General features: G+C 46.5%; 2 protein-coding genes and 2 non-coding genes across 4 annotated transcripts in view; 1 reads left to right on the top strand and 3 right to left on the bottom strand.

Moving 5' to 3' along the window:
* The window catches only part of DENND2B (DENN domain containing 2B), an 88,918-nt gene extending 81,384 nt beyond the window's left edge, over nucleotides 1-7,534 (top strand). The window contains exons 14-19 of the mRNA XM_007954885.2: nucleotides 2,988-3,165; nucleotides 3,443-3,484; nucleotides 4,671-4,782; nucleotides 5,687-5,926; nucleotides 6,792-6,878; nucleotides 7,500-7,534. Of these exons, the coding sequence (XP_007953076.1) occupies nucleotides 2,988-3,165; nucleotides 3,443-3,484; nucleotides 4,671-4,782; nucleotides 5,687-5,926; nucleotides 6,792-6,878; nucleotides 7,500-7,534 (694 nt within the window). The remainder of the gene's footprint in view (nucleotides 1-2,987; nucleotides 3,166-3,442; nucleotides 3,485-4,670; nucleotides 4,783-5,686; nucleotides 5,927-6,791; nucleotides 6,879-7,499) is intronic.
* A 9,442-nt stretch (nucleotides 7,535-16,976) lies between these two features.
* Nucleotides 16,977-19,111, bottom strand: RPL27A (ribosomal protein L27a). Its single transcript, XM_007954875.2, has 5 exons — nucleotides 19,088-19,111; nucleotides 18,920-18,983; nucleotides 18,411-18,486; nucleotides 17,666-17,840; nucleotides 16,977-17,105 (listed from the first exon to the last, which is right to left on the bottom strand). Exons 1-5 carry the CDS (start codon nucleotides 19,109-19,111, stop codon nucleotides 16,977-16,979), a joined length of 468 nt encoding a protein of 155 aa, XP_007953066.2.
* Nucleotides 17,213-17,345, bottom strand: LOC122151639. Its single transcript, XR_006164243.1, has one exon. It is a non-coding gene; the product is annotated as a small nucleolar RNA SNORA3/SNORA45 family (small nucleolar RNA).
* LOC122151650 lies at nucleotides 18,129-18,256 on the bottom strand. The gene has a single exon (XR_006164244.1). It is a non-coding gene; the product is annotated as a small nucleolar RNA SNORA3/SNORA45 family (small nucleolar RNA).
* Nucleotides 19,112-21,431: the final 2,320 nt, after the last annotated feature.

The raw sequence follows: 21,431 nt of genomic DNA, 5'->3' as shown, positions 1-21,431 counted from the left end.
TTTTACAATAACGGACTAAATATTGTATTAGCCTGTTACTGTAAAAGTTAAGGAAAGGTTTATCATTGTATCTTCTTATTGTCATTAATGAGACATTTACTAAGCTATGTGCCAAACCATGTGCCAGGTGCTGAGATGAGGGACAGTAAAGAAAAATCGTCTTTCTCATTTGTCCCCTAATAAGCCCAGGATCCCTGGGGTGTCTCCTTCTGTGTGTAGAAGGGAGTAGTTGTAGGGAGATGAGAAATGGACCTCTAATTGCCCTCATAAGGTACTGGGGCAGGAGTCTAGAAGAAGGACAAAGGAGGAAAAGCCAGAGGTGGTGACTTTTCCAGAAAGGTTTGGAGATGAAATCTGCCCCTCATTTATTCCCATCATAGCCTCAGGGCTTCTGTATCCCACAGTTTTAGGTATTTCTTGGAACCTATCAGATCCTCAGAGGAGCTCTGGTGGTGCAGTGCCTAACTAAGCATTTGACTGCTAACCAGAAGGTTGGTGGTTCAAACCCACCAGCCACTCTGTGGAAGGAAGACTGGGTAATCTACTTCTGTAAAGATTTACCACCTTAGAAATGCAGTGGGGGTCCACTGTAAGTTGGAATCAACTCAATGGCAGTGGGTTTTTTTTTTTTTTTTTTTTAAATTAGATCCTCAAAAAGAGCCCTGGTGGTATAGGGGGTAAGGCATTTGGATGCTAATCACAAGGTCTGCAGTTCAAACCCACCAGCTACTGCATGGGAGGAAGTGGGAGGAAGATGAGGCCATCTACTTCCATAAAGATTTACAGACTTGGAAACCCAATGAGGGTCGCTACGAGTCAGAATTGATTCGATGGCAGTAAGGTTTTTTTTTTAAATCAGGCTCTCATGAAGGGACTAAGGGCAGCAGCTGGGACTAAGTATGACAGCTTTAAGAGGCCCCTGTATGCCTTCTCTCTGCCAGCCATGCTGTCACTCAGCAAAGTCCTTGGCTGCCCAGCTCTCCCTGGCCCGTCCTTAGTGACCCCTAACCGAGCCTGGATTCTGAGGTTTCTTTTCCTGTAGATTCCACTCTGTCTGTCATGGCCAGTCTCTTCTTCCCTACCCCCAGCCCAGCGCCTGTAGGGCTATGAATACATCTATTGTTTCCTGTGGCTGCAGCAGCTGCCTCTGAGCACATTCCAGGACCCTTCTGGGAGGAAAGGCTCTATTCTTGGCCAGGCTGGGCATTCAAGTTCTGCCAATCTTGGGTCTTAGAAAAGATGTTGTTGTTGTTATGTGCCATCAAGTCAGACCCGACTCATAGTGACTCCTCCTTGGGTTTCCGAGGCAGTATCTCTATGGAAGTAGATTGCCCAACCTTCCTTCTGAGGAGTGGCTGGTGGGTAGAAAAGATGTCCTCCCTAAATTCTTTGCTCTGGCAGATGATTCTACTCAGGGTCTGCCTCTGACTGGAGAGAGGGGCAGGCAGCCCAGTGATGGCATATCAGCCTGGACTGCAGCCAGGGCTCTGTCATCCAGCCAGCGCATGTTCCATTGTTCATGTTTGAGGTTTTCCACAAGTCTTTTGTCCTTCTGGCCTAGTTCTGGGGTTTTGGGGGTGGGGGAAGCGTGTTCTAACTCTGCAGTGATCAACCCTAGGGGTTGTACAAAGCCTTCTTCCTCCCAGGTCCCAGGCCCTTTGGAGAAGACTGTGGAGATCATTGTGACTCCCACCAGACACAGCCCTTTTTCCAGATCTTTTTATGATGATTGACCTGGGAGGGCATCGGAAGTTGTCTCAAGGCCCAGCAGAATTTTAGGTGTCCTCAGCCGCCAGGACAGCCAAGCAGGACACTGGCTGGCAAAGCACTTGTGACCCTCCAGAGGTTCTTCTAGAAAAGAGGGTTATTTCTGCCATAGACTGGATGTTCTCTGGCCGGTGGGTCATTCACTGTGAAAGGGTAAGAATCCCTGCTGCAGCCGATCAGGTAGAGACCAGGCTTTTATGGCCAATAGGTGGGACCGATAGATGTGGAGAGGCAGTGGGGGAAAGTCAGGCTTATAAATGAACTGGACTCTGTGCCTCTGTCTCATTTGTAATATGATCCCTAAGGGAGTGTCTCTGACTCTCCTGACAGATGGGGATGGTTCAGGCCAGGTGTGTCTCCTGTGTTTACTGGCGCCGCACATCAGCCCTGGACACTCACTTAGGTTCCTTCAGCTAGAGCTTCTGGGATTTTTTTCCCTGTCCTTCAGTTAGTCATTCTGTTTAGTGACCTGGGTCTAGAGAGGAATGACCTCACTGAGACCTACAACTGGAACCTAGAGCCTAGAGGAAAGATGGCAGTGGGCACCTTCAGCCTGGCAAGGACGGTGGCAGCCGCCCCACCTGCTGCTTTCAGCACACTCCCTTCTCAGTCAGACAGTTTTTTTCTTCTAGCAAAGGAAAGAAAGGAGTGGATTGAGGGAAGGAAGGGTGGCTGATTTGGGAGACCGGAAAACTGGTCATGTCCCAGCTCCCCCACTATGACCAGATCAGTGCAGGGTATCCATTGCCTCAACGCTAAAATGAGGAATTAATTAGATGACTTCTGTAGGACCCTCTTGTTCTAACACACTGTGAATTTGTGATCAACTCCTGCTCATCTTACCCTTTGTGCTCCTGAGCCTGAGCAGATGGTCTCACATAAGATCTATTATAGAACATTTGTGTGGCCGTTAGGGGTGTGTGTGTACCCTTTGTGTGTTCAAATGTTGCTACATACCTCCATGGCTGTTTTTAGGTAGAGTACCAAAGATGGTAGCACCAGTGTCCTTGAGGCCTTCAGCAATGGGAAGGTGGGTGCTTTACCGGTCTGCAAGTTCTGACTCAGGCCTCTGAGCCCCCTGCTCTAAAATCCATTAGTGTTTCTGTTGTACTTGGATGTTTAGCATCAGAAGGTATCCTGGCCCCCATAGGCTCAGACTACCCTGGCCTGAAACTGCTGGGCCTGTACTCAGGTACTTTCTCTGTCTGTCTGTCCACCAGTACCCTCTCCAGCTGCTCCCATGCAGTGGTGGCCTTGCTCTACCCCTTCTCCTGGCAGCACACCTTCATTCCTGTCCTTCCGGCCTCCATGATTGACATCGTCTGCTGTCCCACCCCCTTCCTGGTTGGCTTGCTCTCCAGCTCCCTCCCCAAACTGAAGGAACTGCCTGTGGAGGAGGTGGGCTACCTGGGGAGCCAGCTGGGGGGAAGAGGGAAGGAATCAAAAGTGCCCAGGTGGGAGCAGAAGAGGAGAAAGGAAGGAAACCTGCTGGGACCTGTGTATTTGCAGCCTTTGGGCCTCTCTTCCTGGCCCTTGTCCTTTCTCCTGGGAGGTCTGTCCCTGACTGGAATTACTTGTGTTATCTGACTGTGGGAAACTGGGAGGTCTGGAGGCTTGGCAGAGGGCATTGCAGGGACTTACACCCTAAATCACTGATGATAATGACTCCTCTCAGGCGCTGATGGTGAATCTGGGATCCGACCGATTCATCCGACAGGTAAGAGCAGGACACCTCAGAACTATAAGCTTCTGGCCTGCCCAGGATGGGGCTTGTTAGACTCAGGCTCCAGAGCACTCCACACCGTCACACACATTACTCACCCTTCACAGCCTGATTGTGAGCCCTCCAGCCCTTAGAAGTCACAGAACAGATTAGGTTGGGGAGAAGCTGATCTGAGAACTCTTTATCTCATCAGGATCTGCCTTTCTAATTGGTATGATCAGGTTCAGGAAGGTAGTTTTGGAGTGGGGAGAGCGTGGCCTGGAGGTCTGGAGATCTGGCCTCTGGGCTTTGTCACCTTTGAGCCACATGAACTTGGACAGGCCTTCTACCTTCTCTGAACCAGTGTTCTCATCTCTTAAATGGGGACAGTGATAACACCTGCCTTGAAATATGACTGGGGGAATTATATGACTAATGTATAGAGGGCTGTGTAACAGAAAGGATTGCAGTCATTGTCAACTTTAAAAGCCTCTGTTAGTCATGGAAATCCCCCTAACTCTCTACAAAGGAGCACAACCCAGTGCCCTACCCTGTAACTGTACCTGTTGTACCTGTTTCACACCACTGACAGAGTTAAGGACTCCTGAGTACAAGGCATCAAGGTATAGACACTGAGCCAGGATATAGAGACCTGGCCTGAGAGACAAGCTGGGCCTGGCACTTCCACTGAATTATGTTTGGTTCAGGAAGAGAGACTTCATGAAAGATTAGGCCACACTCTGGAGATCCTTGCTTCCAGCCCAAGACTGATTGCTGATTAAGCATTTGGCTACTACTTCAGTAGCCAAACTGATTCTCTATAGAATCCTTCCAGCTCTTCCTGAATATGAGACAGATTTCCCTGCCCCAAACCAGTTGTTTCCTACCTAGAGCTGGAGCTAGGAAAACTGGGGAGACTTCATCAGAGTGTTGGGGTAGGAACCCTGGCTGATCCTGGCCAAAATGGGCAGTGAGTGCTACAAGCTTCACCACTTACTAACTGTATGACATAGGGTAAGTTTATTAACCCTCAGTGCACCTCAGTTCCTAAAATGCATTGATCAAGGTATCTACTTCCTAGGGTTATCAGGTGAATTAAATGAGATTATACATTTAAGCTCTTAGAACAGGGCCTAACACATAGTAAGTGCCAGTAAATATCAGCTGTGGTGATCATCACTATGTATTTTTCCTTCTGCAGATGGATGATGAAGACACCTTGTTACCTAGGAAGTTACAGGCAGCTCTGGAGCAGGCTCTGGAGAGGAAGAACGAACTGCTCTCCCAGGACTCTGACAGTGATTCCGATGATGGTGAGCAAAACTTGACTGGGTGGAATCAACCCTGGTCCCAGACTCCCTCCCTCTGCTCTCCTAGGCTGAGCCTGGGCCTCACACAGACCCTTTTTTGGCTGATGAGGCTTGGTTCCACTCTAGCCTTGAATTCTCTCAAAGTCACTGCCATCAAGTCAGATCTGACTCATAGTGACCCTTCCTTGGGTTTCTGAGGCAGTATCTCTACAGAAGTAGATTGCCCAATCTTCCTTCCAAGGAGTGGCTGGTGGGTTTGAACCACCAGCCTTCTGGTTAGCAGTCAAATGCCTTAGGCACTGCACCACCAGAGCTCCTTGGAATTCTCTAGGCATACTCTAATGGGGTTCAGAGAACTATGACATGACTGGGTTTGAGGAGAAAAAAGATTGATGGTATTCCTCAGAGGGAGTTCACAAACATTAACAAGGTTGGAGCTGCTTCTGGGGTGGCCCAGACTACAGAGTTGCCCTCTTCCCTCTGAAGTCTTCTCTGCCCCAGAAGGTTTGGGAAGAAAAACCCACACACATATGTCAACTCTTCTTGCTGTCAGAAAACGTATCAGCCACACTAGTTATTCTTCCTTCTTGGACGATTCCTGCAGCCATTGCAGGAAGGAGGGAACTTCCTCTTCCTGTGAGGCCAGGAAGACCACTTAGGGTAAGGGCTGTGGGAAAAGTGATGGCCTGCTGTCTGATTTCTACTTTCATTCATCCAGCAAATACCTACCAATGTCTTGACCACCAAGAGTGTATGGGCCAGTTACAAGCCTGTGAGCCTAAGAGATAAAGTTTCAAGAACAAAACTGGCTGGAAGTTTTGTTGGGAAGAGGGAAAGATCACTTGCAGGCTGGGGAAGGCCTTGTGGACTGTTGACCTGAACTTCAAAGATTTTCCCTTCCTTCCAGAATGTAATACCCTTAACGGACTGGTGTCGGAGGTGTTTATCCGGTTCTTTGTGGAGACTGTTGGGCACTACTCCCTCTTTCTGACACAGAGTGAGAAGGGGGAGAGGGCCTTTCAGCGAGAGGCCTTCCGTAAGTCTGTGGCCTCCAAGAGCATCCGCCGTTTTCTTGAGGTTTTTATGGAGTCCCAGATGTTTGCTGGCTTCATCCAAGACAGGGAGCTGAGAAAGTGTCGGGCAAAAGGTGAGTCCAGAAGATCTTGAGTTGAGGGCTATGCACCCTCTTCTCTAACTTTTCTGCTACCAATAGGACTGATTGGCTAGTCACTGTGATGGAACCTATTGGTCTTCTAATGTTCTTTTTTTTCTGATAGAAACTTCAGGGGCACTGTGCTCTCCTCTTACCCAAGTAAATGCCTTCACAGGGCTGTGCTCAGGCAGGAGCCATGTGGCTAGAGAGCCAGGGCTCACCTCCACCCAAAAGAAGGATGTCCATTGGTTGCCCATCCCCTCTTCAGAGTCCCTCCTGACTTGGAGAAAAAGACCAAACTGAGCAATCTAGAGGCTTCTGAGAATTCAGGAGTTGGGAAGTCCCATAAAGGGGATTGGGCTAGCCCTCTGTCTTAGGTTGGTGGCTATCTCTGTTCAGGGCAGAAGGTCATCTTCTCGCTTATTATTTCAAAAGCTTAACTCCAGGGATTTTTCATTTCATCAAGATCTGTCTAACCTCTGGCTTATTGTTTCTTCAGTCTACGAATACTGTCTATTTAGTTCAACAGATCTGTTTGGAACAACATAGGAGAGTGGCCTAAAAGGAGCTAGAGAGGGTCCTCACATGTGGGGACAGCTCTGGAATTAAGAGTGGCATCTTTACCACAGTGCAGCATAGTAGTCTGCACTGGGAGGCAATAAAATACCAGCAAGATGTCATGAATGATAGTGGTAATGGCCAGTGTGAATTGTAGTAAGATGCTGCTATAAATTATAATTTCAGATGCTTGGTTTCTCTCTTTTGTGGCCCAGGGTCCCCTTCATTTAGGCCTCCCATTTCCTTTCTCCAGTGACTGTTCTCTTCTGTGTCCATTTCTCCTCTTTCCGTTTTTGCCCAGGCCTGTTTGAGCAGCGGGTGGAGCAATATTTAGAGGAACTCCCAGACACTGAGCAGAGTGGAATGAATAAGTTTCTCCGAGGTTTGGGTGAGTAGCCTTGTTACTGATGAGGTGCATGTTTAGCAGGAGGGCAAGCTAGGTGATCTTTCCCACAAAACACTCTGAATTAGACACCAAAGGGTGTCTATAGTGGAGCTGTGGACACAGCAGGAAGATTTTTGATGAAGACAAGGTTTCCTGCCCAGTGCTCCAGAACAGTATTTACCAAACTGTAGGCCAAAGAAAGATGACGTATCCTCACATAAGTCAGGAGGGTTCAGGTGCAGGCCTTCTGAGTAAGCCCTCCTCCAGACTACAAGGGGCCTTTGAAAGCCATAGTGCCAGAGTGTCTTTCTCTGACCACCTCCACGCCCTTCAAGGAGCTCAGCAGCAGGATCATGTCCATCAGAGCATGTCTCAGTTAAAGGGGAAATTGAGCCAGAGGTTTAAGTGGCTTGCCCGAACCGTAGAGTGATTAATACATACCTGTGCCCTATTGGAGCTCTAGAGTGTTCTCACCACCCTGGATCAGATCTATGATAGTTGTAATCCAGTGTTCCTGATTTTTTCTTCTCCACTGAGAGTATGAGGGCTACGGGAAGGAGAGGGTATGGAGGTTAGAAGAGAAAACATTGAAACAGTCTCATTCTTGTCCTCTCTGGCCTGCAGGCAACAAAATGAAGTTCCTCCATAAGAAGAATTAAACCCCTATCCCAGGAGCAGAGTCCAGTGCCCTGCAGAACCTGGAGCCTGGGGAGGGGGCCCCAGTCTGTGACCTCTGGGTTGCAGTGGCTGCTCTGCCCCCACAGACCCCACCCTCCAAGCCAGCCCAGCTCTGCCATCACACTATCCCAGGATACTGTTTGTAAATAATCTGCTGTAAGCTTTCTTAACTGTTTTTGTAACAAGCAAAGAGAATCTGATAAATATTTGTATATTCCCAAGGGGCTGGGTGCTTTCCTGCCTTGCCTGAGCATGGATGAAGTTTTGCTGGGTGCTGGTGACTGGCCAATTATGTGCAGCTGACTGTCTCAGCCAAACCACTGATCTTTCCCTGGAGGCTCCTGGCCTCCTGCCTGAAGCTCCTGCCGCCAGTCTCGGGCTCTGGAGAGCAGATGCTGTCTTACTATGTACAGGAGGACTAGTTTTTTTTTTTTTTTTCAAATCTTAGAGTTTCTATTTTTCTCTAGTTGTCCTCCTCCCCAAACCCTGTTTTTTAAAGGCAAGGGCTAATTGGTGCTCATATGCAGCATGGTACCATGCTTTTGGGCCTGGCCTGCTTGTTCCTCCCACCCTTTGAGATGATCAGTGAGTCACGGGAATCCCAGCCCCCAGCTCTGCCAGTGCTCTCCGGCCCAGCTTCCCTTCAGTGGCAGCCATGATGCGGTACAGGGCATCCTTCCTTCCTCCATCTACGGGTGTTCCCAATAAAGTGTACAGTTGTTTGGGCCTAGAGCCCCATGTATCCTTGGCTTCATTATCTAGAGTTACCTCTCTTGGGTTTGGGCTGCGACAAGCCAGTCAGATGAAACAACCATCATGTAGGGAATTCAGTACTTAATTAGGAGTGTGGATTCAGTGTGGGTTATTGACCTCTCTGAAATGACTACTCTGGCTGAGTTGTAAGACTGGGTCTTAGAGTTAAAAGATATCTTACCATTGTTCAAATTTCTCTTCCTACTCCAGTAGCCAGCTGTTTGTTGAGGCATTTGTTTGTGTATTTATTTGGAGAGACTTAGGCATAGGAAAGGCTTAAGAGTCTAGCTGGCCATAATCTTTATGGTCTGGATCTTCTGTGCTGCCACTGGGTGGGTTCGATCAGGCAACCTTTGGGTTACTAGCCAAATACACACCGTCGGCACCATCAGGGACCTTTCAGTAGTCAACTGTTAATATTACTTCAGTACTTCCAGTGCTTGAATAATTTCTTTTAGAAAGATTAGCACAGGGCTGGTCCTTATGAGGCTGAGGTTGAAGATGTCCCAAATGACCCAACTTTTCCAAACTGCCATGCCACTCCATCATCTCTGACATCAACTCTTCCTCCTCCCCTCAATAATCTCCTTCCTGTCTTAGGGTTCCATGGTTCATTGTCATGTCTCACAGAACTCAAAAACTCCCAAGGAAATGGCTCACATGTTGGTGGTGGAAGCTGGGAGGCTGGCAGGTCTGTGGGTAGGTCTGGGAGATTCTTCCAACTCATGTGGTTGCAGGAGTTGGCAAACCCAAATCAGCAGGTCAGATGATGGCTGCTGTTTCAAGGCCAGGGGTGAGAGGACGACGAACCAAATGCAGAACCAGAGCAAGAGAGGGAACTTTCCCAGAACATTCCTATATATACCCTCAAGGAAGGTAAGGGTGGTGACTTGCATCACACCCCAACAGCAAGGCAAGACTCAAGATGAATCCCACCTGAAACAGGCACAGAGAATAGGGTTTACAGTACATCACAAAGTGAAGGACGATGGCCAGAAGAGCCATATTAAGCAGTTCATTGCACTGCATCCAGTAAGGGTCATTGCCCCTTAGCTTTATTATTGGTTGCATCATAGCAGTTTCTTCTTCAATCTGAAACCTTTAAGATATCATTGGTTATTGACATTGTTGGAGAGATACCCAGCTAAAGCCAACCCAGGGCTTGGTCATAGTGTGATCTATTGCTTATACCTCTTCCATACCACTCTGTGAATAGTTTTTTCTCCCCTGCCCCATCCCCATTCCCTTGGAACTTAGGTTTGCATAAACCCCCACCCACTGCCGTCGAATCAGTCCTGACTCAGCGACCCCTCCTTGGGTTTCTGAGGCAGTATCACAACCATCATGTAGGGAATGAAGTAGATTGCCTAATCTTCCTTCTGAGAACCACCAGCCTTCTGGTTAGAAGTCAAATGCCTTAGGCACTATGCCAGAGAGAAGCATAATGAGAAGAGTAGGGATGGCTTGAGCTTTTCACCCAATGACCTGGGTAGAGCAGAAACTATAAAAACAAACTCTCTTCATTAGTATTAGGTTTGGGTCTGGCAGGATTTAAATCCTGGAAGTTTTTCTGTCCTTCCACCCTAGCCTATTACAAACAGGAGGTTCTATCCTGAGCTCCCTTCCCTCATTTCCCCCATCTCCACTGAAGCCTACTTCAAAGGAAGGGATCAGAAAGAAGGGAGGAAGTGGGACGAGTACTGTTACATTGGGGGGTTTGCAATGAATGTCACAAAATGAAATATGTATGAATTATTAAATGGAAAAGCAATCTGCTAGGTAAACTTTCACCCAAAGCACAATAAAAAGGTGGTGTTGTTTTTTTTTTTTTTTTTAATATACTATCTTAAAAAAATCAGAAAACAAAGATAAGAATTTAAGGAGGCAGGGAAACTAGATTAATGGAAATGGAACAACCAGAATGGAAATACTAGGAATGTTCACAAATTGTGAAGAATGTAACCAATGACAATGAACAATTTGTACAGAGACTGTTGAATGGGAACCTAAACTGTGTAAACTTTCACCAAAACACAATATAATTTTTAAAAATGGACTCAGTGGCACCTACCAATAATCTTTACTGAAACAGATCATCACCATGCCTTTCTTCTGTGTGGGTTCTGACCAGTAATCTCTAGGTTAGTAGCTGAGCACAAACTGTTTGGGCCACATAGACCTAACTGTAATTACCCATTGCTGTTGAGTCAATTTCATAGCAACCCTGTAAGACAGTAAAACTGCCCTATAGTGCTCCCAAGGCTTTAAATCTTTACAGAAGCAGACTGCCACATCTTTCTTCCACAGAACAGCCAGTGAGTTCAAACAGCTGAGCACTTAAACCACTGTACCACCAAACCAGTAAAACCAAACCCACTGCCCTTAAGTGGATCCCAACTCACAGCGCCTCACTATAGGACAGAGTAGAATGCCCCCACAGGGCTTAGTGCTTCCAGGGCTGTAAATCTTTAAGGAAGCAGATTGCTGCATCTTTCTTCCACAGAGCAGCTGGTAAGTTCAAACTGCAGACCTTGCAATTAGCAGCCGAGCAATTTAACCACTGCACCACCAGGGCTCCTTTTAACTGTAACATAAAAGGGATGGAAATTGAAATACTTTGTTACAACATGTCTAAATATGTAAATGCTTGAGCACTACATTAGAAGACATAATGAAGTCAGATGTTTACACCTATACTTAGAATGACTGAATGCAGTACCTACACATGTGCAGATGAGTATGTTATATTAGCAACTCAGATTCTATTATCTGAGTATGTGTTACCAATGGTGAAGTGGTTTTCTGAAATGAACAGTAGCTGGAATCCTGGAAGACTAAGGATATATGAAAACTGCAAAGAAGTTATTATTATTATTATTGTGATTTGGGTGAGAATTTACAGAGCAAATTCACTTTCCATACAGCAGTTCACATACACTTTGTCTCATGACATTGACCACAATTTACCACAATGCAACAGCTCCCTTATACTTCCTCCCCATAGTTACCTCTTCCCTGTGTCCATCCCTCCATGCACTCCTGCCCCCTGAGCTGTCTCCCTGTGCATAAGCAGCCCTTCTTTCTCCCATGATTGTTCTCTCCAAGGAGTGTATCTACCTCAGGTAAATGTTCAACTCATATGCCTGTCTTTTGCTTGGCTGGAAGCCACAGGTGTGGGTTCAATTCCAGACCTTAAGGGCAGCTAGGGGCCATGGTCTCAGTGGTTCCACCAGACTCTATGGGACCAGCAAACCTGGTCCCCCCACTTTCAAAAAAGACTTTTTATGTGTAACATGAAATTAGGTTCTAAGTTTGATTTTTCTTTGTTGTGTAGAACCAGTCAATTCACTGCAGGATTTCTAGCATCTCTGGGTACTTCCTCTCTGTGATTGTGACAAAAAAAATGTTCCATAAATTTCTAAAGTGCCGCCTAAAGGATAGTATCACTGCCATTGAGAACAAGTGTCAGCCTTTCTGACAACCCTGTGGCAACTGCTTAGTGGCACTGACATCTCTACTACCAGGGAGGTCCCAGCATCTGCAGGGATGTCATCCTACATTCTCCCCCTCCCTTCCCTGATTCTGGGATTAAGAGAAGCCCTGGGTTGTCTCCTGTGGTATGAAGGGATCAGTCTGGTAACTTAGAGACCTGGGCAGGCTGCCTGGTTACATCATTCTAAATGCCCTTCTCAGTAACCATGTTCTGGTAAACTGTCTTCTAGAAATTAGGATTTCAACGCAGTATTATGAAAGAGGGCCCGCTGGTGGCATGGTGATTAAGTGCCCAGGAGCTAATGGAAAGGTCAGTGGCTCAAACCCACCAGTCAGTGCTTTGGGAAGAAAAGACCTAGCGATCTGTCCCCCCAAAGAGTACATCCCAGGAAACTCTACAGCAGTTCTAGTCTGTCCTGCAGGGTTGGTGAGATGGAATAGACCCAACGGCACACAAGTCCTTATGAAGGAGTGCCCTTGGAAAACAATATAATCAAACTCTGGGTAACATCGGATGGTCTGTGGGGCTAGCATCCGAAGAAAAATCAGTTTAATTATGGCTGAGTTAAAATTTTTGTTCAAAATAATACTCCTTAATATATACCTTTATAGGCATGTAAATTTAGAACCTGGCTTGTACCAAAGTGACTTATTTATCAATGTAAAACAAGCAGGATACAAAAAAACAACCTGAGTGAGAATGAAAGAAAAACAAGTTAGGGCATAAAATCCATTCCAGAAGTCTTAACTGTATTTATGAGGGATAGAATTTAAAAGGCCATGCATATTCTAGAATGGGAGCTCTGGTAGTGTAGTGCCTGAGGCACTTGATTGCTAATCAGAAGGCTGGAGGTTCAAACCCATCAGCCTGGGAAGGAAGATGGGGCAATCTACTTCTGTAGTGATACTGCCTCAGAAACCCAAGGAGGGGTCGCTGTGAGTCGGGTCTGACTCGACGGCACATAACAACAACAATATTCTAGAATAAGAGCAAAATTTACTTTTCAGCGCTGGCAATTACGGGTAGCTATGTTTCGTTTAACGAGGGTAGAATGCACTTGGTTAAACAAGAAACTCAAACTGCATTAAAACATATACATCATCTCCTTAGCCTTCCAAAACTCCTAAGAGAAAATCCCTTTTCTGTTCTACATGTTTTTCAAGAACATTTTTATACGTATACATAGTGTTTTTGTTTTAGACCAAGGTACCTTGAATAACTGGCGCTCATTATCTTTTAAACTCTTGAAATTCATTCAGCGGACTGAAAATTCCTACCTTGAAAATGCATATAAACAGCATATTTCCTGTTCTCTGGTGGCATAGTGCCTAAGGCATTTGACTGCTAACCAGAAGCCTGGAGGTTCAAACCCACCAGCCACTCCTCGGAAGGACGGTTGGGCAATCTACTTCCGTAGTAATACTGCCTCGGAAACCCAAGGAGGGGTCGCGTAAGTCGAGTCGGACCAGAGGGCACACAACAACAACCACCATTACAGCACTAGCGGATGTGAAGCGCGGCAAAGTATTTGTGAGTCCCGTGCGCTATGTAGCCGGCACACCGCCGCACAGCAGCGAACGCAGAGGTTAAATCTCCCGCTTCTCCCAGAAAAGGACATTTGCACTAGTGAATTGTGGGCGGGCCCTGCCCTTGTCGGAAGTGGCGAACAAGGGGCGGAGCAGGTGGCGACAGTATTTCCGGTCTGGAAGTGGGGCGGAGTCAATGTGCTCCGGAACCAGAACCTAACACCCTCAGGCAGTATTGCACCCGGGCGAAGAAGAGAGGCTACGGGATCCCGGTTAGAATGCGCGAGTGGCTGCGGGGCTCCAGTCGCTAGTGCCCTTCAGTCTCCCGCTTTTTAGTGTTTGCGGACGCTGGACATCCTTACCTTCGGCTTTTTAGTCACTGGATAGGAATTAATACATTTACGGTATTTAAATCAAAAAGTTGGTCCGATATAGTGGATTTTGGCCTTTGGAAGTCATGTCCCGACATTTCCCATAAATTGAAAGTTGTATCTGCATCCTCAAGCTGTGGACGAAAATACAAAGCACATACACAATGGGCCAGAAATTATATCCTTTGCAATTCTTTAAGTTTCTAAAATTAGCTGTTAGCCTGACTGCGAGGTGATGTTGTTGTTGTTATGTGCCGTCAAGTCGGACTCGACTCATAGCGACCCCTCCTTGGGTTTCTGAGGCAGTATCACTACGGAAGTAGATTGCCCCATCTTCCTTCCGAGGAGTGACTGGTGGGTTTGAACGCCAGCCTTCTGGTTAGCAGCCAAGTGCCTTAGCCACTATGCTATCAGAGCTCCCAATGAAATGATACCATTTCCCAATTCCAAGGGGGGGAGGCTAGCATAAGTTCAAAGGCCAGTATGAGCCTCTCTGCCCACCGTGCAAGCTAGTCAAAGGTTGGTAGTCTAGTAAAATGTTAGTGGATTTGGGTTCAAGAATGCACTAGTATCAGAGTGGACTTATGGTTCAAAACTCCTTCAGACTGTTCCTGATCCTATAAAACAGCAAAATTCTATTACTGTATCATCACATATCTAAGCACACACCCTACACTCAGTTGAAATGCAAAGCTCCTTTAACAATTTTTCTTATAAAGATCAGCACAAGGCCAGTCCCCATGAGGCTGAAGTTAAAAGATGTCCCAAATGTCCAAACTACCTTGCCACTCCATTTCAGACTTAACTTTCCTCCTCTCACTAACCTCCCGTCTTAGGGTTCTGTATTTCCCTTTAAGTCCTCACAGAACTCACAAACACCTAAGGGACCATCTCATGGTGGTGGAGACTGCCAAGTTCCTGGTCTGTGAGTAGTTCTACATGATCCTCCCAATTCTCAGGGTGTGACAAGCTTTGATCAGTAGATCAGATGACAACTGCCATCCCAAATCCAGGGGTGAGATGATGATGGGCCAAAATGCAGAACCAGAGCAAAAGGAGGGTGAACTTTCCCAGGAGATTCATAGGTATACCCTCAAGGAAGCTAAGGGTGGTGATTTAAGTTATACCTTAAAGCAAGGCAAGACTCAAGGTATACCCCACCTGTGTTGCCACAACAGAAATAACCCAAGTGGATGGCTTTAACTATCAGCAGCTACACAGTTGCTCATAGCCAAGTCCCACCAGAGCCAATTGCCAGTCATTATAGGGAACAACTGGGTGTTCTGGTAGCTTAGTGCCTAAGGCACTTACTTGACTGCTAACCAGAAGGCTGGTGGTTCAAACCCACCAGCCACCCCTCAGAAGGAAGGTTGGGCAATCTACTTCCGTAGTGATCCTGCCTCGGAAACCCAAGCAGGGGTCCCTGTATAAGTCAGGTCCTACTCCATGGCACATAACAACATAGGGAACAACTACTACCAGCTAACCAGCCAAGTTGACACCTGACCTTAACTACCACACCACCCCAAGCAGGCATGGATAATAGATTTACAATACATTAACAAAACGGAGGACAATGGCTAGAAGAGCCACATCAAGCAATTCACCGCAAAAGCCAAGCGGTTGTTCCACTAGTGAGCATCTCCCCCTAAAGCCCTACACCTAACCATTTTGCTGTTTGCACCACCCCAATTTATTCACCAAATCCTGTCCCTTTTGCCTTCTGAATCCTATTTGTTTTTCAATTCTTTGTTTTCCTAACTCCTGTCTCCCACTTTCTGAAACTACAGCTCTCTCCAATGTAACAACTTCCATGAGCCTAGTCTAACTAAAGATTGTGAGGATGGTGCCCAAGGCATTAGACTGCTAACCAGGTGGCTAGCAGTTCAAACCCACCAGCCACTCCTTGGGAGGAAGATGGGGCAATCTACTTCTGCAGTGCCTCAGAAACCAAAGGGGTTGCTGAGTTTGGTTTTGGTTCTCAAAAATTCAATTACTATCACATTTATCATGAGGCACAGAGGTAATGTGCTTTCAATTGTCACCATCCTGAAGTAGGTAGTTACCTTATGTTCTAAAGATAAGTAAATTTAAATAACCAACCCTAAAAGTCATTAGGTTTGGAGCTGAATTTAAACCCAGGCAGTCTGCATCTCAAAAACTTCCACCCTTGGTACCTTGAGTGTCTATAGAAATCAGTTAAATGAATTATGTCTCTAATTGTTGTGAATCCTCAGCTTCAACTTCAATTTACAAGTTCTTCAAAGAACTCCTTATGTACCAGTTGCCTTCAACACGTAGAACTACCCTATGCTGTTTTCAAGGCTGTAATCTTTACATAAGCAGGCTGCTACATCTTTCTCCCATGGAATAGCTGGTGGGTTTGAACCACAGACCCTCCAGTTAGCAGCCAAGGGCTAACTATTGTGCCACCAAGGTACCTTAAACTCAGAATCCCTATTTTTACTTTTCTCCATAAGCACTGTATGATGCAAGCCCATGAACTCATTATATGAATACTGCTTCCCTCTCTTCCATTCTTATACATTTACATCAAACCCTCCACCAACCTAAACACAGCAGTATAGATATCACATAGCTATCTCTGCCCAGGGTTTAAGAACATCTGAAAACATTAGAAAGAAATGAGATGTAGCAAATTACAATTTACGGAGACCTGAGGGTCTAATGTGCACACAAGCATTGGTGTACAATTTGGCCCTAACAGAAAGACAGAAAATTTAATCTCTTAAATGTTTTTTATTTGTAAACAGGTATACACCTATGTATATAACCCTTAAATCCCTGAAATTGGTTCTGGGATCCCACCCCCTTTAATGTATAAAGCCCCTGGTGTGTTTAAAATTCAGATTGCTGGCCCTTTATTTTAATTCTGTATTCTGTTTATAACTAGACCATGCTCCCCAGGGAGCATGTAAGAATACATTTTGCCACTCACAGTAAATTCAGAGTACACAACACAAACAGGTGTTTCAACTAGAAGATAATGTATTATCAACTGGCATAAATTTCACTTTACGTATGAAAAGTGTTTAGGCAATGTCCCAGGCCTCTAAAGTGCTGGTGTATTCCTATCATACAGTTTCTGAGGGCCATCAGCAGGGAACAGACCTCAGACTCCTAGAACCTGTTAGGAAGGTCCTGATGCTGGCAGTGCTCAGCCATTAGCTATACAGGTAGGGATGCAGAGATGCAGCCAAAAACCTACACTCAGACCATAGGGGAAAAGCACTTGACATTTAATTAACCTCCACGTAGTTCAAGCCACCAGGACACAAGCCCCCCCAACACCCTTAATCTTCTCCTCAGCTCTTCTGCTGAAGAATTTGGCCTTTACGATGACAGGTTGCTTCGGGAGCTTTCCCTTTCCCAGGACTTTGTAGTAGCCCTAGAAAAACAAAGAAATGGGTTTATAATACACCATGGCAGGTACCAACTCTGATAGCTACAAGGTAAAATGGCGTGTCAATTAACACTTTCTGGGAGCCAGATAGGGCATGTTTCTGATCAGGGCACTAACAAGGGCACTCACTGCCCCCTGCCAGTGAATCAAGACCAGCAGATTCTCTCCGAGGACTCTAGCACACCAGGACCAAGAGCTGTGTCAAGATGTGACTCTAGTCTCGGGCAAAACACAAATTCCATCTCCTTCACTCAGTTACCATAAGTAATAAGGGAAAACCAGGTTCTCAAGTCATGCTGCAATATACCCTGGTATGACCGCCAAAATTGCTTCCAGGACATAAACTGGGCTAAGATGAGTGACTTCCAGCTTAACTCATCTCCCTAGGGTACTGACAGGGAAAACAGAATCAAGACAAGGCATGGAGTAAGGAAGTTTGGTCACTGTCAATCACTTGTGCTAATTCTAACAAAAGATGGAATTGTCTAGTAAGTAATTCAAGTGAGAGTACATCTATAAAAGTAACAAATATACAATCCACTCACCGATCGTACCACATCAATGATGGGCGCAGCTCCAGTCTTATTTTTGGCAGCATTTACCCTTGTCTGTTCACTGACCAGGGTCCACAACTTATCAAGGTTGACAGTTGGACAGTAACTCTGGTTCCTCTTTAAGTGGTAATGTCTCATACCAACCTTCCCAAAGTAACCTGGATGACTGGGAAGAGAAAGCACCATTTCAGAACCTCATTTCCAATTCAGAAGGTATGTTTATCATCTTTAGCCATCCGCCCAGCACTGGTTGTTCTAGGGCAGAACTGTGACTGGCACATATCAGGCAGTATTAAATATGCCGAATTGAGGAAAACCCTCATCTTACTTCACAGGGCCAGGATAAGTCAGGGCAGCATTCTATGGCAACTCTACACACCCCTGTAACAAAATCTCTTAAATAACATCCCCTAATATGTGAACATTAACTAACAGTTGTACAAGTCAATGTGACCCATGTCACTAACTTGGTGACTGACTGTGCCACAAGGCTCAGTCAGTGAATAAAGTCAGCAGTTACTCTTCGAGGACTCTAGCACACTAAGGCAATAGCAAATACCCAAGCGTGACTCTAGCCTCAAGAAGTTCTCTCAGTTCCCATGTTAAAGTCAGCAACAGGCAAAGCTTGTGTGTGGTAAGAGGCTTGTCTCTGAAGGTGAGGATGGTCTGAGTCAGGCCACTCTCCTCCGCCTCTACTCCCAAGGTTGCCAGGGCCAGTATCAGTAAAAGCACTCACTATTTGTCAAAGTTGATCCGGTGGTGATGCATGCCACCTGCATTACCTCGGCCTCCAGGGTGTTTCCGGTGCTTGCCTGCAGGAATACAAAGCTACATGGCTAACACAACTTTCCCCAGTCCCTCACTACTACTTCCCGCAAGAGCTAAGCATTTCCTCACGCTTCCGTGCCTTTACTTATAATGCACAATCCACGCTCTTTCACCACTGCTATGCCTTCAAGACGCCGGGTTAAACAGCTCTGCAGTTTTCCACATCACACCAGTACTCCATGTACTGTCGTCTCAAGGTATGGTACTCAACACTGCGGCTCCACTCGATTTCTATCCCCTACTAATAAGAAATTCTCTAAAACAGGAGTACTATAGGGACCTCAAAACTAACGGCCAAATTCAATCCTAACTCGACGGTACAAAGCTCCTACTAAACATTAAGTTCCTACTTCCGGACTAGCTAGAAATCCAGCAGGGAGAACTCAAGATCAACTGGGAAAGAAAATCTGCACTTACCTATGCGGCCGTGGCCGTGGCTCACGTGGCCCCGGAGTTTCCGGGTCTTCCTCAGTCTGGATGGCTGTGGGGAAACTGGAGGTTAGTGGTCTCTAGAGTTTCAGGCAGAAGGGGCGAGGGTCCCCACGTTGCGAGGTTACGGAAAGGCCAGCAGTCTCTCGGCCTCACAAAAGCGGCGCCCGTGCGGTCCATCCCGCGTGCCTGAGATCCGAACCCTGGGCCCAACACGCGGTCGCATGTTACCTGTCCCCGTCCCGGGCCCAGGCCGGCCACCGTGCCCTGTGGCCACAAAACGCGTGCCGGAAAACCAAGCCAGGTTGGGAGTGGAAGAATGGGAGTAGAGATCAGGAAAGCCGGAGCAAAAAGGGGGAGGCGATTGAGAATATCCTACCATGTCGGCTGCCGAGACGAAAAAGAAAGAGTCTTCGGCGAAGTCTCGCGAGGTACCGGTCACGGGGGTGGAGCCAAGTGCTCAACTTCCGGCCAGAGAGGCCAATTTTGGGGCGGGATTTTCTTCGTGTTGTGTGGCCGCGTTTTAAGTCTTTTCGTTTTCCTCCCGGTTATTGTCGGCTTTATTACTCTGTGGCCTTTGCGGTCAGAAGTTTTGTCACTGCGGCCTTCTAGGCCATCCTGGTCGGATACCTATAGCTGTCAAGGAATTCGGGGCTTGGGACACTGTGATGCTTTTGCTGTTGCAGAGGTGGGGCTGGCCTCTTGCCTTGACCAGGAACCCACTTAGACCGACCCAAAGCGTGCCTAGCTCGATTTCAGGGATTTCCTCGAGCCCGGTTGTAGTGGTTGCTTGTTTATCGCCTGGCTGCAGTGAAGTGCCCACCCTGTGTTTGGCTCTGCTCCCTTTGGAGTTAATTTGAAGCAGTCTGCTGAACTGCCTTTACCACGCCCCGGGACCTGCGTCGTCTTTTCTCCTCTGACTCTTTAGGTGTCCTCACGGGTTGAACTATACATACCTACGTTTCAAAAATCTACTGTAAGGAAAAATACACTCTCCCTGTTGAAAATAAGGGAAGAGACTCTCTGCCTATTCTTTCAGAATGCACATTCTTTCAAGTTTCAGCTTTGAGATCATGCCCTAAGCTTTCCACCGCCCCTCCTCCCCTCCGCCATTGAATCTTGAACTGCTCAGAAACTCTGGACCCCCTTTAACTTGTAAATTATTTATCTGTCTGTTGGGATAGTGTGTAAATCTAAGACATCTTCTTAAAGGTTTGGCACCTACCTCTTAGAAATGTAACTTCAGTTGATCCCTGTTTTTCTGAAAAGAAACTAGCATTACTTCAGGTAGCCCCATGGCAAATTGCAAACTTACCTCCTGACATAAAGATTAGAAAATCAACAATATTATCGTGAAAACATGAATATAACGAATTGTATCCGCTTAGCTACATAATGGTTAAGATTCCTTTCTGTCTTTGTAGTCTTTCTGCCAGATTGGCTGTGATGCATCATGTTCTTGTTTAATGCTTATTCAGTAATTTCTTTCTCCTGTTTTTGTTGAAAGGTTTTCTGGTTTGGGAGTAGATAATTTTTTTTTTTTTTAAATTCTGATTTGGGTGAAAGTTTACAGAGGAAATTCATATTCCATACAGCAGTTAAAACACGTTTTGTCTCATGACATTGACTGCAATTTCCCACAATGTAGCAGCGCTTCCCACTTTCTCCCTATAGTTAGGCTTCCCAGTGTTTTTCCCTCCCATGCCCTCCTGCCCACTCCACCTCCCAGCTGTCCCCTTGTGCATAAACAGCCCTTTTGATCTCCCATGACTGTTCTCTCCAAGGAGTGTATCTACCTAATGTAAATGTTCAGCTCCTATGCCTGTCTATTATTTGGCTGGAAGCCACAGGAGTGGGTTCATTCCAGACCTGAAGGGCAGCTAGGGGCCATAGGCTCAGGGATCTCACCAGGCTCTATCACACCAGCAAACCTGGTCCTTCCCTCCCCCAATGATTTTGAGTTTTGTTCCACATTGTTCTCCCACTCTATCCAGGATCTCCTACATATATCCGCCTTTGAGTGGTTGACAGTGGTAGCCAGGCACCATCTAGTTCTTGTGGTCTCATGGTCATACAAGTGAAGACCGCATGGTGTACCAGTCCCTTGGACTAATTGTTTTCATGTGTCTGGTTTTCTTGATTCTTCTTTGGTCTGGATGAGAAGAGAGCCATTGTTGCATCTAGATGGCCGCTTTCAAGCTTTTAAGATCCCAGTTGCTACTCACCAAAGTAGGATGTAGGACAATGTTTTTGTGTAGTATATTATGCCAATTGAGCTTGATGTCCCCTGCGACCATGGTCCTGAGCCCGCAGGTCCAACTACTTATTCCCTCCACGTAGCTGGCTGTGGCCAAGAAGTGCTACTATATACCTGGACATTCTTACAGAACATACAACTGTTGTTGTTGTTGTTAAGTGCCATCGAGTCGTTTCCAACTCATAGCGACCCCATGCACAGCAGAAAGAAACACTGCCCGATCCCGCACCAGCCCCACAATCC

This window comes from Orycteropus afer, unplaced genomic scaffold (genome assembly GCF_000298275.1).
Source record: "Orycteropus afer afer isolate SDZICR_OR568_19922 unplaced genomic scaffold, OryAfe1.0 scaffold00014, whole genome shotgun sequence".
NCBI lineage: Eukaryota > Metazoa > Chordata > Mammalia > Tubulidentata > Orycteropodidae > Orycteropus > Orycteropus afer.
This window is presented reverse-complemented; position numbering and strand designations above follow the sequence as displayed.

Excerpts from the sequence above, each read along its gene's own strand:
- RPL27A (XM_007954875.2), bottom strand. The coding sequence starts at position 19,111 with ATGGACCGCACGGGCGCCGCTTTT. Across the intron at positions 18,487-18,919 it reads CCACGGCCACGGCCGCATAG|GCAAGCACCGGAAACACCCT; the intron begins GTAAGTGCAGAT and ends GTATTCCTGCAG. Across the intron at positions 17,841-18,410 it reads CGGATCAACTTTGACAAATA|TCATCCAGGTTACTTTGGGA; the intron begins GTGAGTGCTTTT and ends TTCTCTTCCCAG.